The following is a 16,946-nucleotide window of genomic DNA, read 5'->3' as shown; positions in this document are numbered from 1 at the left end:
TAATTATTTCCTCCAGGTTCTTTTCTGCTCCACGGCTGCGGAGCACACCGGTACCACAAACACCCAGAGCATCACCACCACGGACGGTCCGGTGCCTAGAAGCTTAAGACGCTCTCACGCCACCAGTATCCACACCCCGGCCTCATTTCTGTGGCTGCTCCATCGGGACCCACACACCAAACACCAGCCGGTCCACACAGGAACCCCCAGGTCACAACCTCTTCCATGGAAGAAAAAGGGACCAGAATGTCGTCCTCAGCCTCTGCCAGTAATGACACCCACCCTCACTAGAGCGGCAGGTACCCGCAGCCACAGCCGTGAGAGCCTCCACAATGTTCCCTGATCGGACCTCAGGCGACGAGCCACACGAGGATACCGCTGGACCTACGGTGGAGATGAAGCCACATCCCCAACCAACACCAGGCCCCACGGGGAAGAGAAGCTTTTCCATCAACAAAGCCGGCCCATAAAGACTGGAAGAGGTGACTGCCCCACCAAGTACACAGACACCAACAGAGGCTAAAAGCAGTGTGAAAAAAGGAAAAAACAAGCAACACCACCAACAAAGGAACACAGTGATCTTCCAGGACCCAACCACAAAGAAAGGAAGACCCGGGAGCTGTGGGAAAAGCAATTCAAAAGAACTGCTTTGAGGAAGTTCGGTAATCTACGACAGAACAGAGAGAGAACACGCACGAGTCAGGAAAATAACTCAGAAACAAAACGAATAGATTCAAGACAGGTATCATAAAAAGGAAGGGTGAATTCAGGGGGTTAAGAATATAACGTACAAAAAGAAAAACACAACAGTAGACTTATTAAAGCAGGAGGGACAAAAGAGAAAACTCTGCAATTGCATGGCACCACAGCCGTCCTGCAACAGCCCAAGCCATCTTGAGTAAGAGCAAAGCTGGCGGCATCACACCTTCTGATGTCACACTTCCACTAGGCCGCAAGAATCAGAACAATATGGGACTGACACAAAAACACACATGGAACCTACGGAACAAAGCAGAGACCAGAGACACAATCGCAGACAACTGCGCGTGGCAAAGGACTGGAAACAAAGTGGCGGAAGGACAGTCTCCTCAGCGCATGGCAATGGCAAAATAACCCCAGGTGCAAGAATGACTGTGGAGCCACTCTACCGCCACCCACACGAGTGACCTTGCCATGGATGAATGACACAGGTGTGAGACTTAAAAAATGAAATTTCTTGAATAAAAAGCCCCATCAAAATGATTGTGGGAGCGCATTTTTGGATATAACACCAAAGCGAAAGCAAACCAGCAAGACTGCCCCAAAACAAAAGCTTCTGCACAGCAGAGCAACACAATGCAAAGGCCGGCTTCAGTGCGGGACGAAGGCTTCGGGAACCGTGTCGTCGATAGGGGGTAATAGTCCAAATAAAAAGGGAGCTCGTGACATACTAAAACAGAACAAGCCAACTAAAAATGCTTTCCTCATCCCAGGAAAATGGAGGCATAAAGGATAATGAGGGAGCCATACTCTCAGCTATGAAGCAGTTTTATAAAAAAGAGACTTTAAGTGTTGGTGAGCACATGAGAAAAAAAAGAAACCGTGGTACAAGGTTGGTAGAAATGTAAATCGAGCCATTATGAAAAACTATTCCTCAAAAAATTCAAAATACAATGACCATGGGATCCGGCAACCCATCTTTTGATAGTCAAAAAATTAAATCTGAGTGTGGAGCAGATATCTGCAGCCCCCCAGTCACGAGCGTTCTCCACAAGAGGCAAGGTAAGGAAACACTCTAAGTGTCCGTCCACAGACGGACAGAGGAAATGCGGCGTGTGCACTGACGGCCGCAACATGCAGAATGAAACGCTATGAGCCTGACAAGAGAGGGCGTACCCGCCACTTGGGAGTACATGGATGAATCTACAGGGCATTATTCAAAGTGAAATAAAGACCGAGAAGACATATGCTGCCAAGTTTCTCTGATATGCAGAGCGGGGGTGGGGGGCGAAGGAACACATAAAACAGCAGAATGGCGGGGGGGCGGGCACATGGCCGAAGGACACACAGCTTCAGTTATGAGATGAGTAAGTTCTAAGGATCTAGCGAACAGTATGGTAACACACTTAATTTGAGATGGTGTATTATAAACCTGGTATCAGTAAAGAGTGAATCTTAAATATTCTTAACAAATTAAAAAAAGATAATTGCAAGAGGTGACGATGTGGCAAGTTGTGGCAAGAGTTTCAAGCTGCAGGCGGTGCACACACGTTGTACACTCTAACGCCAGCACAGTGACAGAGCTCCACCAAGGCCACCGGGTGGGAGGGAGAGAGAGAAACGCCACAAAGGAAGATAGAGGAGGGATTGCGCAGGCCAGGTAAGTAGTGACCGGGACGATGCTCACAGTTCCCGGCACAGACACACCCTAAGCACGTGCCACGAGCTGGACACTCGCCCAGCCAGAGCAAGGCCGAGCGAGGTGCCACCTGCCAGTCTTCCATCAAGGCCACCGACCTCAAATCCGACCCTGTGAGGGAGCAGCGTAGCAGGTGTCGGGGCTACGGGGAGAGAGAGGGCTAACGCAAACTACCCGGCCCTGCCAAGGATGACGACCACAGTGCCATGGTCCACTGCGAGGAGGACAGAACGTTCTGGAGGGAAGAAAGGGACAAAGAGAGCCACGCCCAGGTCACTAAGTGGAGAAAGGGACTTACCCAGTGAGGACACAAGTGCCAAGGTCTCCAGCATCACGTCCTGATACAGGCGCCGCTGAGCCGCATCCAGGAGCCCCCACTCCTCCCGGGAGAAGTCCAGGAACACGTCCTCGAAGGTGACGCCAGCCTGCCACGCCGAGGACAGATGGAACCATGAGTAGCCACGACCCAGCACACATCTGCTGCACCCCCATCCTCTTCCCGGGCACCCCACCTCAGGGAGCGCAGACAGCTCTGGGCTGCACAGACCTGCTCTCTCCACAGGGTGCCCCTCAGCACTGTGTCCAGCCCAGAGCAAAACGGGGGTGTGTGTGGTGTGCTGTGCGGGAAGGGAAACACTCCTGCCACGCACCCCGGCCTTTCTCATCCCCAAACAGCGGGACTGCTGCCAGCCCTCTCCCCGCTAAAGGTCATCCACGGCCCCGCCCTGACTCCAGACAACCCGCCCCTCCCCACCCCGACTCCCAGGCCTTGGGTTAAGCTGACAACTCGCTGGCTTCCCTCCGTTCCAACACCTCAGCTTTGAACCCTGCTGCGCCAATGACGATCCCCAAAGACAATGAACTTACGGGCAACTTTCAAACTGTACCTGACAGAACGTCCATCCCCTCAGCAACTAGGGCCAAGAACCCTGGGGCCACCCCAACTGCTCCCACCCCCCTCACCGGCAACACCCCTATGGCCACAACTCGGGTCCATCCCATCTAAAATCACTGGGCTCATAGGGAGTTGCCAGCTCCGGGCTCCCCCCAGCCCCCCAGTGTACAGTCTGGTCTCCACTCAGCTCCCCGTCGCGGTCTGTTCGAGCCAGGCAGGACCAAGCCCTCCCCGGTGTCCAACGCGCCTTTACCTCCATGGAGAGGCCAGACTCTTGGGCCTGGTCCCCGCCCTGCCCTCCGCTCCGAGCCCAGGGCGAGACCTGCGGCAGGCTCCCGTCGGGCAGGCTCCCCACGCCCCCCCGCCCGCCCGGCCAGCGCCGCGGCCCGCAGCGAGGACTCGGGCCTGGGCCTGGCCACCGGGTCGTGCGCGGCCCGGCGAGGAGGGGCAAGCCCCGGAGCCGCAGACGCCGCGGGGGCGCGCGGACCCCGGGGGACGCCCTCCCGCCCCGCCTGCAGCGGCGCCGTCTGCTGGGGTGGCCCGCGCCGGCGCGAGACCCGGACAGGGGCTCCCCGACCCGCGCCCGCCCCGACGGCGGCGCCGCACCCTCCCCTCCGCCGCGGCTCCGGGCCCCGCTCAGCCCCCGGCCGCCGCCACGACGGACGCGTTTCCTCAACGTTCCGGGCTCGGGACGCCCCCGCCCGTGCGGACCCCCGAGCGGGCCGGACCCGTACCTCAGCCGGGGCCCTCGGCGCGGCCGCCGCCATCGGGCCGTGCGGGGCGCGGGGCCCGGGCTTGGCGCGGCGCCGTCCCGACCCGTCGGCCGCCTCCGCGGGCCCCGTTATCTCGCGCCTTCTCGCCGCCGCCCCCGCCGTCCCGAACCGCAGCGAAGCCGGGCGAACCCGGAAGCCGCCATCGCGCCGGGTAGCGGAAGGACGCCGGAAGTCCCGGCCCGCGCGGGCCGGAGCGGAAGCGCCTCGCTGAGCCCTGGTTGGCCGAGCGGCCCGTCGCCCGCGCAGCGCCTTCTGGGCAATGTAGTCCCGGGGCCGAAAAGGGCCCCCAGCCCGGGTGACACTTGGCCAGTAACTGCAGTGCAGGAGGCCTCAGGGATCTGCGCTCCCTGGTGTTCACACCGAGCTTCGGGAGACAAACAAAATTTTTCTGTGTGTCTCGGGGGCAGCAAGTGCTGAGGTCCCATAAATTTAAGTGGAAAACAGCCAAGTCCCAACAGCGAGTCAATTAACGGGTCTGGCCTGCAATCGTCACCCAAGTAGCCTCAACAACAGCCGGCACCAAGGACCAAAGTACAGTGGGAGCAAAGGGCCTTCAACGAAAACGCCTAGTAACAGTTTGGCCCGCCCGCTGTTTTAAAACCACTAAACACAGGCAGCTCTCCGGCCCTCGTGACCCTGCGGGTTCCTCTTTGACTTTCTCCTTTTCCTAAAAAACCTGTCACTTTATTTTTATTTTTTTTAAAGATGTATTTCTTGGTCCTCCCTGGTGGCGCAAGGGGTTAAGCACAGCACTATAAAGCAATCTGCAGCCTCTGCAGCACGAGTTCAATCCCCAGCCAGCCAGGAAGCAACCCACAGGGTGCAGCTTCCTCTCCTGTCTCGCCCGCTGCTCCCCTCAGCAGTGGATTTCAGTCAGTCTGCCTGTTCTGCTCCCCATTCTGTCTCTGGTGAATCCTCTCATACACACACATCCCCCATCTCTGGCTTGTACCCCAGCTCTTGTATGCATAAATAAATCTTTAAAAAAAAAGTATTTATGTATAGAAGATGTGGGGTACAGGCCAGAGGTGTGGGGTGTGTGGGTGAGAGAGGATTCAGCAGAGAGACAGAGCGGGATCAGAACAGGAAGACTGACTGAAATCCACTGCTGAGGGGAGTAACGGGCGAGACAGGAGAGGTCTGCTGCGCCATGTGGGTTGCTCCCTGGCTGGAAGATTGAACTTGTGCTGCAGAGCCTGCAGGTAGCTTCACAGTGCTGTGCTTAACCCCTTGCGCCACTAGGGAGGCCCCCCTGCCCTCCCCCCCAAAAAAAACACCTGTTATTTTAAAGTGTTAGAAAAAAATCACTGAACACAGCAGGACTTCAGCGGGCCTGACCAGGCACTCAGACAACCTGGCCTATGGAGCACGTGGGCAAAGCATCACTCACTCGTCACCTGACTGGCGACTGATTCTACTTACATGTTTTATGAAGATAACGGAGAACAAATTAAGAACATCAAAGAACTTGCAACTGCTGTAGAAAATGCAGATTATTGCAAGTGATTTAGTTACAAGTAGTGTAACTTGTATGACAAACCTACCTCTGAAACAAAGAACTAAGTTGCATAATATATATATGAAATGGGAATATACTACTTATGATGGAAAAATAATTATGAATAACAAATTTTGGAAAACATGGGAAGACCAAAATCTATTGTATCACTGATATTTTTGGTAGTGTGAAACACTATTGAAGTTATCATAACTAAAGAGAATTTATACTTTGCAGACACATGATTTATAGATGATGTGGAATTAACAAGCTATCATGGGGATTCATAACACAGTAACAATTTAAGAACAAGAGTTATCCCGTGAGAAGCTTTCTACTTTTAAAGGTTCCATCAACTTTAAAAAGTATCGAGTTCGGGCGCAGGCTGGTCAGTCTCTGGCATCTGTGCCGTTGAACCATGAAGCTGTGACATCCGGGCATGTTGCTAAACGAAACTGGCGAGAATGATGGTGACAGCGAGGTCAGCACTAGCCGTGATCACTCCCTGAGACTTGCACACGCCAGGGAGTGATCGGCCACTGGGTGCCCCGTACAGACTGGCCCGGTTCCAGCCACGATGAGGTACCCACCGTCTAACCCTATTTTCCAAGGATGAACCTGGCCATGCAGTCCTTGTGGGGAGAAGCTGTGAGTCTCACTCGGCACTTGGCTGCTGGGCCCAGGCTTCCGAGTGCTGCACCTAACGGGGCTGTGTCAGCTGTCTCACCTGTCAGGGTGACTGTCCCCAAGACCTGAAGAAGGAACCTGAGGCAGGGTGTGGACCAGCAGGTTGGGGAGGGGAGGGCAGAGCATGGCACACAGGTGCCTATGGAGCTGTAGAGAGACCCGGTCACTGAACCGCGCAGGGGGGAGCTCAGCGCGGGGCTGAGGAGGCAGGGGCCTCGGTAAATGGCTAAGGGAGGCTCTGGGGGGCGCTGGGACTAAGGACAACAGCACAGCGTTGGAGCCACCCGGTCCTAACTGTGCCCACCCCGGGAGAGGGCCTGAGGGAGAAACGTCCCCAGCTCTGCAGCCAGAGCAGGGTTTTTTTTTTTTTTTTTTTTTATAGAGGCATGTTTATTTATTTATTTATTTGTATGTTTTGTTTTTTTTTTTTGTTTGTTTATACATGCACTGGGTACAGTCAGAAGTGCGGGAGGGCGAGAGAATTCACCAGAGCCAGAGCGGGGAGCAGAGCAGGCAGAAGGACCGAAGGACACCGCTGAGGGGAGCAGCGGGCGGCAGGAGAGGTCTGCGCGCCATGTGGGACCCTCCTCCGGTGGCCGGGGAGCAGCCGGGGATCGAACCGGCGCCGCAGAGGCCGCGGGCAGCTTCGCAACCCAGCGCTCAACCGCTGCGCCACCGGGGAGGCCCCTTGTTTTTTTTTTTAATGGAGGCATGTTTTTATTTATTTATTTATTTTGTTTGTTTGTTTGTTTTGTTTATACAAGCACTGGGCACAGTCAGAAGCGCGGGAGGGTGAGAGAATCCACCAGAGCCAGAGCGGGGAGCAGAGCAGGCAGAAGGACCGAAGGACACTGCTGAGGGGAGCAGCGGGCGGCAGGAGAGGTCTGCGCGCCATGTGGGACCCTCCTCCGGTGGCCGGGGAGCAGCCGGGGATCGAACTGGCGCCGCAGAGGCTGCGGGCAGCTTCGCAACCCAGCGCAGAGCAGGGTTTGAATCTAGTTTTTGGCGTCTGACACTTAACCACTGAGTGAACTTAAGGAAGCTGGATTTTCTGACTTGGGATTTTCCCTGAGACATTCTAATGGTTTCCAGTCCCCAGGGTGCTATGACAGAGAAAATGCTCACCGAGCAGGCCTGCGTCCCAGCAGCACTAAGTACTGGGGGCGATCTGTTCTTTGTACTGACGCCCACAGGAGCCGGGTTGATGCCACCACTGCCTGGCTTTAAGTCTTGGCAACGGCCCCGATTCCCCGGTGCGGGACCCCACACTGAGACCTCAACCAGCTGTCACTGTGAGGGGTCAGCAGGTTCTGAGGCCCAGTATTTCTTGCCTGAAAACATCCGGTGCCAGACAGTTTCAGGGACACTGGGGGGATCAAGGAGGCCTGGCTGGGGCTGAGCAGGCACAGGAAGCCAGTGGGTGCAGCTGGCAGAGCCAAGGGACAGCTCAGCTCTTGACCTCCAACAACACAGGGACAGAGCCACACCTTCTGCCACCACTAAGAAGGAAAGCCAGGCCCGGCGCAGGCAGGTCGTCTGCTGGTAAGTCCCAGGGATAGTCAGGCGCAGGGGCTCAAACCAGGCCGTCTGACCCAGGGCGAGGGCCATCCATCACTGCCCTCCCATGTCACTCGTGGCTGAGCTGTGAGACTCAAAAAAGCCCCCCAACCATCCTGAGGCCCCCAAGAGTCCTCCAGCCCTCACGGTGTCAGAGCAGGAAAACAGGCAAAAAGCCAAAGCATTTACGGCGTTGGGCGCAGAGAGCGCCCCCCCCAGATTCAGCCTGAGCGTCCGTGTCCACCGCGTGGACACATACACCACGGTACGGCATAAACCACAGACAAGCGGAACGTATTCTCCCCGTACTGCACACCATTAGTCCGTAAGCAGAGTCACCAAAGGCAGCTCCAGCATACATCACTGTTTCACTGTCCTCTCGCTAAAGCCAGGACAACAGGACAGCCACCAGACGCAGCAGACGGGGGCATTTCACCCCAGACAGAAAGCGGCGGCCCATCTAAAAAATGTTCACGATGAATTCCTAGGGAAATGCAGTAAAAACAACAGTCAGCTGGCGCGACAGACTGAATAAAAAGGTCACCTTTCACAAAGGTCAGCCAGCCCAGTACTCACCTGGGCGTGGGGGGAAGGAAGGATCCTACATGGTCGGATAGAGCGAAAACAGGCACAATCACGATGAGACTGCCGCTCGCGAGCTTGTTATGCATTCACTCGCCCGGGACTCGGACCGCAGTCTGAATCATTCCGAAAAGATACCCGAAGCTTATCTTCACATTAAGAATTATATACAAGGGCCTCCTCTGGTGGCGCAGCAGTTGAACTCTGGGCTGCGAAGCTGCCCGCAGCCTCTATAGCGCAGGTTCGATTCCCGGCTGCCAGCGAGGATCCCACATGACACGCAGACCTCTCCTGCCGCCCGCTGCTCCCCTCAGCAGTGTCCTTCGGTCCTTCTGCCTGCTCTGCTCCCCGCTCTGGCTCTGGTGAATCCTCTCACCCTCCCGCGCTTCTGACTGTACCCAGTGCTTGTATGTATGTATGTATGTATGTACTAATTAATTAATTAATTAAAAAAAGAGCCAAAAACCAGAAGCACCCTCCGTGTCCATGAACAACCGCCTGGGTAGCAGTGGGACAGCAGCGTATTCAAAGATAAAAATATTTGTCGGCCAAAATATAACAACAACAAAGATGAGCTTCTCATAGGCCACTAACGAACCTCCAGATATTTATGCAACATAAAAGCAAGCAGAAAAAATACTTTGACACCCAGCATATAAAATCTAGAAAATGCAAAGTTATTATCCCCTAGAGGCTGAGAAGGGAAGGAAGAGGTTGGACAAGGATGAGATGTAAATCTACTGTGACGGATATGGTTGGTATGACAGATGATTTCAGCTTCATATACATCAAAAATTATCAAATGCAGCTCTTAAATGTGTACAGTGGCTCACGTGCAAGTTATACCTTAGAGCTTTTAAAAAATGCTCCAAGATTTAATAACCTATAGTCCAATTCTTGTAACATGAGGTATAAATATATTCATATATTAATTACAGTTTGGCTGACAAAAACAAGTAACAGTGACTTAGTTACACATGACAAACATCCTGGAGGTGCTCAGATTTCTACACAAACTGGTCCTCCGTCTGCCGCCGAGAACATCGCTGAGCGAACTTCTAGCAAAGGCCTGATCTGCCAGTGGGCCAGTCTCCCGAGATCTCTAGTAAGGCAGTGTTTGTGCAATAGTTCTGCTGACCCTGACCCTAAGGTTATAACCACTGACCATCACCCATGGAAGCAAGGGCATCAGGACACACGGTCAGTGCGGGCCCTGGGGAAAATCCCCCATTAGTGCTGACGTCGCCGTGACATACCCTGTGAAGGAGGATCGGATCCACGCTGCTGGCAGATGCACTTTGGGATGTCACACTGCCCCCTTCCAGGGCCAGCGCTCAGTCTCCCGAAAACGCACAGCATCCAGGCTTCATGTGCCACCTGGAAAGCCCCGAGGTCTTTCCTAGGGGATCACGAGTATTAACGCAAATTTGGCAATTTCTGTGTCCCATGAGGTACAGAATGTCTGAGACACTCAACGATGCCCCCCCTTCAGGCTTGTTGAGCCCCAATGTTAATAAATCACCCAACACAATAAACGGACACCAGAGATAAAAGGGACTGAAACAGGGCCCCGCCACTGTACAGCCCAAGTGAGACTGGAATGGGAGTTCTGAGTCGGTGACTCGGAAGCTGAAAAATTCATCACAGACACTCAGGAGACCACATCCTTCAAAGGGCTGTTCTCCTCTGCAAAACATCAGCTCACCCACACGATGCTTTCTGGAACCAAGCTAGGTAGACGCACGCTCAAGGCAGAGAGAAGGCAGTGCAGACCTCTTAGGGAGCCGGGTTCTCCTCATTTTCTCTACAAATGAGGTAACACGAGTCGGGTTGCCTGAGCACATGTGGGTGACAGGTCTGCCAGGTGGCAGAGATAAAACAGCCGCAGTCACAGAAAAAGGCAGTGACACAAAGCTACAACGAGCTCCAGGCAGGTAAGAGAGAGCGACACATCACCTGCACATTGAGATTTGGCTCAGACAAGCGGCACCTACCGGTTTCCTCTGGCGATATTACACTGGACAGGGACGCCGCCCATTTCCCACACGCCTACGCCCTTTCCCCGGTGTGAACTCTCTGGTGCCGGGAGAGGTTGGACTTCCTGCTAAAAGACTTCCCACACTCACTGCAGTCGTAAGGCCGTTCCCCTGTGTGAACTCTCTGGTGATAATGGAGGGTGGAACGAGAGGTAAACGATTTCCCACACTCACTGCACTCGTAAGGTCTTTCTCCTGTGTGAACCCTCTGGTGAATAACGAGGTGAATCCTTTGGGTAAAGGACCTCCCACACGCACTGCACTCATAAGGTCTTTCTCCCGTGTGAAGTCCATGGTGTTGAATGAGTATCGGTCCATTGGTAAAAGATTTCCCACAATCACTGCACACGTAAGGTTTTTCTCCCGTGTGAACTCTCTGATGATAACAGAGGGCAGAGCCAGAGGTAAAAGCCTTCCCGCACTCACTACATTCATAAGGCCTTTCTCCCGTGTGAACTCGCTGGTGTTCAGAGAGATAAGATTTGTGGCTAAAGGTTTTCCTACACTCACTGCACTCATAAGGCCTTTCTCCTGTGTGAACTCTTCTGTGTATAATGAGGTGGTTTATTTGGGTAAAAGTTTTTTCACAGTAACTACACTCGTAAGGCCTTTCTCCTGCGTGAACTCTCTGATGGTAACGGAGGCCAGAGTTAGAGATGAAAGTCTTCCCACAGTCATTACATTTATAAGGCTTTTCTCCAGTGTGGATTCTCTGATGATACCGGAGGGTGGAGGTAGAAGAAAAACATTTCCCACACTCACTACATTCATAAGGCCTCTCTCCTGTGTGAACCCTCCAGTGTCGAATGAAGTCAGATTTTCTCCTAAAGGATTTCCCACATTCATTGCACTCATAACTCATTTCTCCATTGTGAATTCTGTGCTTTTTAAAAAGGGAGTGATGGTCAACAGACTGGGAACACTGACGGCACGTGTAGGAATTCTCCCCAGTGCGACTGCTCTCAGGACAAATGAAGACAAATTTGTGGCTAAAGGATTTTCCACATTTGCTGCACTTACACTGCCTTGCCCCAGTATGAATTCTTCGGTGTCGACTGAGGTTTGAACTTCCCCTAAAGGATTTTCCACAGTCACCACACTCATGAAGAATGTCATCAGTGTGGACTCTCTGATGATTATCAAATGAGGATCTGTACTTGAATCTTTTCCCACATTCAGAGCAGACAAAACATTGTCTTCTAGTGTGTACACTCTGGTCCTCATTAAATGTGTGTTTGGGATTAAAGACTTGCGTGGGTTGTTCCCAGTTGGGGTGACTTTTTAAGCTTGGAGAATCGGCCCCACATACTGTGATTTTGTTTGGCTTCTCCCTGGTGTCAGTGTCCTGTTGCTGGAGATGTCCCGCGGTGGCTTGAATGTCCTTCTCAACCACCCTGAAGGTACTGCTCCTCCCTAACACATCACAATTGTAGCTCATCACGACTGAAGCTGTGTCCACGCTCCCTGTGAAGGGTTTTTCTTTCATGTGCTGCTGCTGGTGCTGTTCAAAGTTTGCACTGAAATAAAATTGTTTCATGCGTATCCCACACCTTAACACTTTCTGGTTGTGATGTGTTCCCTGGTGTTCAGTCAAATGGAAAATATGTTTCAAGATCAGACCACACATCAGACAGGGGTGGGTCTTCTGGCCACAGGAAGGTAACTTGGGAGTGCTGACCTGTGACAGGTCTAAAGGAACACTGTGTTCAGAGGATGCTGCCACAACCTCTGCTCCATTCCAGGAACCTGAATACAAAGAAAGGCTGGTGAGGTGCACACTGACTTTACTGGAAGGGAACAAACCAACCACAAAGATGCAAACGAAAATCTAAAAGAGCAAGGGTCATTGTTCCTATATCAGACGAAAAAGACAAAGTCAAAAACTGTCATAAAGTCATTACATAAAGGTAAGAGAGTCAATTCATCAAGAGGATATAACAATTTCATGCAAACATGCACCCAATATCATGCTCCTCAAGATAGCACCCAAACATTAACAGATTGAGGGCAGAGATAGACAGCAATGCAATAACACTAGGGGATTTCAATATCTCACATTCAGCAACGGATAGATCGTACAGAGTGAAAATCAATGAGAATGTCAGCTCTGAAAACTACATTTAGGACAAAATGGTCTCAACAGACACAGAATATGCTATTGAACTGCAGTAGAATAAACATTCCATTCAAGTGCACATAAAACATTCTCTAGGATGGCTCACATGTTAGGTCACTGAACAAAGCTTAACAAATTTAAGACTGAAATGATGTCAATTTTCTTTTCTAACAATAGGATGAAATTTGAAGTCATTGACAGGAGCAAAGCTGGAAAATCCATAAATGTGTGGAATTTGCACAAAAAATTACTCAACAATCAGTGGCTCAAAGAACTAAAAAAAACATATTCAGACAAATGAAAATGGAAATGTAATACACTATAACTTATGGGAGGCAGGGCCTCCCTGGGCGCAGGCTGTGAAGGTTGAGCGCAGCGCTGTGACGCTGTCCGTGGCCTCTGCAGTGCCGGTTCGATTCCCGCCAGTCTCGGAGCAACCCACATGGCAAGCAGGCCTCTCCTGCCTCGCCTGCTGCTCCCCTCAGCAGTGTGTTTCGTCAGTCTGCCTGTTTTGTTCCCCGCTCTGTCTTCTCTGGTGAATGCTCTCTCACCCTCCCGCGCATCTGGACTGTACCCTGGCTCTTGTACAAATAAAATTAAAAAATCTTAAAAAAAAAAAAACCAACTGATGGGATGCAGCTAAACAAGGTGTAAGAGGGAATTTTAGAGTGATAGTGCCTACATTAACAAAACAGAAAGATATCAAACAACCTAACTCTATACTTTAAGGTATGAAGAAGAGAAAACTAAGGTCAAAGTTAGCAGAAAGATGCAAGCGACAAAAATTAAAGCAAAAAAGACAAAAGACAAAAGAAAGAAAAGAAATAACAACTAGAGGGCCTCCCCGGTGGTGCAGCATGTTGAGCATAGTACTGTGAAGCTATCTGCAGCCTCTGCAGCTCCAGTTTGATTCCCAGTTGGGCAGGGAGATTCCCACATGGTGCAGCAGATCTCTCCTGTCTCCCCGCTGCTCACCTCAGCAGTGGATTTCAGTCAGTTTGTCTGTTCTGTTCCCCACTCTGACTCTGGTGAATCCTTTCACCCTCCCACGCATCTGGCCTGTACCCCAGCTCTTGCATAAATGAAACATAAATCTGAAAAAATTAATTAAAAAATTTAAAAACTAAAAAACAGAAAAATAAGAGAAGAGATCAATAAAACCAAGAGCTGATTTTTTTAAGACTGACGAAGATTTAGCCAAACTAAGAGAGAAAACTCAAAAGAAATCAAATATGAAAGAGGAAATGTCACAACTGATACTGAATGAGTACAATTAATCAGATGAAACTTTGAATATTGAAATGTCAACAAATTGGATAACCCTGAAGAAAATGATCAATTCCCAAAACATACAACCTACCAAAGCTGATGCATGAGGAAACAGAAAATCTGAAAAGGCCTGTAACTGGTAAGAAGATTTACCACTAACCAAAAATCTCGCAACAAAGAAAAGCACAGGACCAAAGTATCACTGGGAATTCTGCAAAATATTTACAGAAAAATCAACATCAATCCGTCCCGAAGGCTTCTAAAAACATGGAAGAGGAAGCACTTCAAAACTCATATTCTGAGGTTGCATTACCCTGACAAAGGACAACATGAGAAAAAAAATTATATGCCAATAACCTTGATGATCACAGATGCAAAAATCCTCAACCAAATACTTGCAAACTGCATCCAACACATTGAATCCAGCACATTAAAAGTATCACATACCTCCAGCAGGGAGGATTTATCCCTGGGATACAAGGATGGTTCAACACGTGCAAATCAGTAATTGTGATGCACCAACATTAACAGAATGAAGGAAAAAAAATATATAATCATAACAATAGATGTAGAAAAAGCATTTGACACAATTCAGTATTGCTTTATGATAACCGTCAAACTAATTAGGTATAGGAGAAATGTACTTCAGCATACATGAGAGGCCACAGCTTACATCACACTCAACAATCAAAAAGTGTTTCCCTCTAAATGCAGAAAAGACATGGAGACCCAGTCGCTCCAGTTTTATTTAACATAGTACTGGAAATCCCAGTCAGATCAATTAGGGAAGAAATAAAAGGAATCCCAGTAGGAACAGAAGTAAAATTTTCTGTTTGCAGATGACACAACCTTATATTAGAACACTATAAAGACTCCACCAAAAACTATTGTGGCAGAACTAGTAAATTCGGTAAAGTTGCAGAATAATGAAAAAAAAAAATCAATAAATAAAACTCAGTTGTGTTTTATACACTAATAATGAACTATCTAAAAAGAAAGTTTAGGGCCTCCCCGGTGGTGCAGCGGTTGAGCACTGGGTTGCAAAGCTGCCGGCAGCCTCTGCAGCGCCAGTTCGATCCCCAGCCACCGGACGAGGGTCCCACATGGCGTGCAGACCTCTCTCCTGCTGCCCGCTGCTCTCCTCAGCAGTTTATTTCGGTCCACCTGCCTGTTCTGTTCCCCGCTCTGGCTCTGGTGAATTCTCTCACCCTCCCGTGCTTCTGACTGTACCCAGTGCTTGTATAAATAAATAAATAAATCTTTAAAAAAAATTTTTTAAATAAATAAAAAGAAAATTAAGAAAACAATCCCATTTAAAATAGCATACAAGAATAAAATACTCAGAAACTAACTTCACCTAGGAGGTGAGAGATCTACAGTCTAAAAATGATAAGACATTGATGAAGAAAACTGATGAAGACATACTTAAATGAAAATTGTCCAGTGTTCCTTGGCCTGGAAGAATTAACACTGTTAAAATGTCCATTTAACCCAGAACAAACAAGAGGTTCAGTGCAAATCATATGAAAATTTCAATAACATGTTCACACCAACGGAAAAATAAATTTTATGGACCCACAAGAAAACCCAAACAAATAAAAACTTGACCCCCAGAAACAAAGATGAGAATGCCAAGGGCCAAGGGGAAGTGGGGGGAAGATGGGCAGAGCAAGCTCTGAGGATCGACATGGTGACCAGCGAGAGAGTAAATGTCAAGTGTTCGCAAATGCATGAAAATGGCAACATGTCACCTGACGGCTATGTGAAGAAATTTGATTGTGCAAATCACAGATCCCAAATCCTGGCACTGTGCAATTTAAATGTATACAAGAAAAGACGAGCGCAAACGCTATGAAAAGAGCCTTCGGGGTTGTCTGGGACAACAGTCCCAGGTCCTGGGAAAGACCAGGACGACACTGGCTGGCGAGCCGGCAGGGGCAGGCAGTAGGGAGTGTCGGATACCAAAGTGGAACAACGCCCGGGACACAAGTGCCAGGGATCGCGACACCAGACCCAGCGAGGCAGCGGGCAAGGCGGCACCGTCAGACTCACCGCCAGCGGCTGACCTTAAGTCCTTTTCCGTCGGACAGTCCTGGGGATGCGGGGAGAGGAACGGACAGTGACACCGCCCGGCCCCCGAGGACAGCACCTGCCCTGAGCGCGGGGCCGGCAGGGCCCACAGCGCCCGAGTGAGGCCAGGGCACCTCCCGGGGGTGGGTCTGCGGGGGCTGGGAGCGTCTTACCCAGCGAGGCCGTGAGCGCCAAGGTCTCCAGCATCACGTCCCGGTCCAGGCGCCCCCACTCCTCCCGGGAGAGGAGCACGGCCACGTCCTCGAAGGCCACGCCAGCCTGCCAGGCAAGGAGCCGAAGGGCACATTCTCCCGCCGAGAACCCGCCCCGCCTCCACCTGCAGAGCGGAGCCTCAGGGCAGTGCCGGGCCCTGCGGCACGAGGCCTGCCCCTTCCTGGGGTCCGGTCAGCGCCGCGTCCGGGTCTCCAGAGCAAGCCCGGGCAGGGGACCGCCGCCGAAGTCCTGGTCTGTTCTGCGGGCCGGTGCCCCGCGCCGCCGTCCCGAGGGCAGCCCTCCCGGGGCCGGGCGGGCGACCGCGCACAACCTCAGGCCGCCGACGGGCCCGGGGTGGGGGGCGGGGTGGGGGCGGAAGAGGCTCCTGGGGCCCCAGCGCCCCCCTCCGCGGCCGCCGCGGCCGCACTCGTCACAGCCGGGCCCCACACCCCGGCGCCCCTCAGGCGCCCCCCTGGCCGCGGCGGCTCCAGCCTCAGCCTGGGCACGGCCGACGCCGGGCAGCGCCCCAGCCCGTCACGCGACCGCGACGAGTCCGACCGGCAGGAACCGCAGGGGCCCGGACTGCGCGCCGCCCGGCCCGTCCGCTGCCCTCGGGGCCTCCCGGGCCCCCGCGCCCGGCGCCACCTGCGACGCGTCCCTCGATGTCCACTCGCGGGACCCTCGACCGGGGCCCGCTCCGCTCCGGCGCCCGCGGACCCACACCGACCCGGCTCCCGGGAGCTCGGGCTCCGCCCGCCCGGACCCCGCGACCGGCTCGGGGACCCCGCGCGGGACCCCACAGCCCGGCCCGGACGCCGCGGCGCGGGCCTCTACCTCAGCCGGGGCCCTGGG

The 16,946-nt window shown here is 52.3% G+C and overlaps 3 protein-coding genes across 8 annotated transcripts in view; 1 reads left to right on the top strand and 2 right to left on the bottom strand.

Annotated features, from left to right (window-relative positions):
• The window catches only part of CUNH19orf18 (chromosome unknown C19orf18 homolog), a 14,184-nt gene extending 12,234 nt beyond the window's left edge, over window positions 1-1,950 (top strand). The window contains exon 6 of the mRNA XM_037517298.2: window positions 17-1,950. Within this exon, the coding sequence (XP_037373195.1) occupies window positions 17-99 (83 nt within the window). The 3' untranslated portion in view covers window positions 100-1,950. The remainder of the gene's footprint in view (window positions 1-16) is intronic.
• LOC119249795 (zinc finger protein 271-like) overlaps window positions 1-16,946 on the bottom strand; it is a 24,274-nt gene extending 7,328 nt beyond the window's left edge. The window contains exons 1-2 of one of the 4 annotated variants that reach the window (XM_037517280.2): window positions 16,929-16,946; window positions 2,697-2,823 (exon numbers count right to left, since the gene is read on the bottom strand). In XM_037517280.2, coding sequence (XP_037373177.1) covers window positions 2,697-2,730 — 34 coding nt within the window. In that variant the 5' untranslated portion in view covers window positions 2,731-2,823; window positions 16,929-16,946. Of the gene's footprint in view, window positions 1-2,696; window positions 2,824-3,546; window positions 3,577-4,027; window positions 4,058-16,054; window positions 16,088-16,928 lie in introns of those variants that run through there. The other 3 variants (XM_037517277.2, XM_037517279.2, XM_054697405.1) reach the window with 3 other exon arrangements.
• On the bottom strand, window positions 2,793-16,280 carry LOC129146106 (zinc finger protein 260-like). Of its 3 annotated transcripts, none has more exons than XR_008552594.1 (3): window positions 16,055-16,280; window positions 10,385-12,172; window positions 2,793-2,823 (listed from the first exon to the last, which is right to left on the bottom strand). XR_008552594.1 is itself a non-coding variant. In XM_054697409.1 (2 exons), the coding sequence occupies exons 1-2, from the start codon at window positions 16,086-16,088 to the stop codon at window positions 10,440-10,442; spliced, it is 1,767 nt and encodes a 588-aa protein (XP_054553384.1). In that variant the 5' UTR covers window positions 16,089-16,280; the 3' UTR covers window positions 7,173-10,439. The 3 variants fall into 3 exon arrangements, 1 of the variants encoding a protein (XP_054553384.1); XR_008552593.1 differs by lacking the exon at window positions 2,793-2,823 and adding an exon at window positions 7,173-8,292 and having other exon boundaries at window positions 8,385-12,172; XM_054697409.1 differs by lacking the exon at window positions 2,793-2,823 and having other exon boundaries at window positions 7,173-12,172.

The sequence above is a fragment of the Talpa occidentalis genome, unplaced genomic scaffold, assembly GCF_014898055.3.
Source record: "Talpa occidentalis isolate TD23 unplaced genomic scaffold, MPIMG_talOcc4v2.1 talOcc4.17, whole genome shotgun sequence".
Taxonomy (NCBI): Eukaryota; Metazoa; Chordata; class Mammalia; order Eulipotyphla; family Talpidae; genus Talpa; species Talpa occidentalis.
This window is presented reverse-complemented; position numbering and strand designations above follow the sequence as displayed.

What these genes read in the sequence shown, in the direction of transcription:
- LOC129146106 (XM_054697409.1), bottom strand. Translation starts at nt 16,088, where the DNA reads ATGCTGGAGACCTTGGCGCTCACGGCCTCGCTGG. An exon ending in GGCGCTCACGGCCTCGCTGG is followed by an intron (nt 12,173 to 16,054) that starts GTAAGACGCTCC and finishes CTTTGTATTCAG; the next exon opens with GTTCCTGGAATGGAGCAGAG.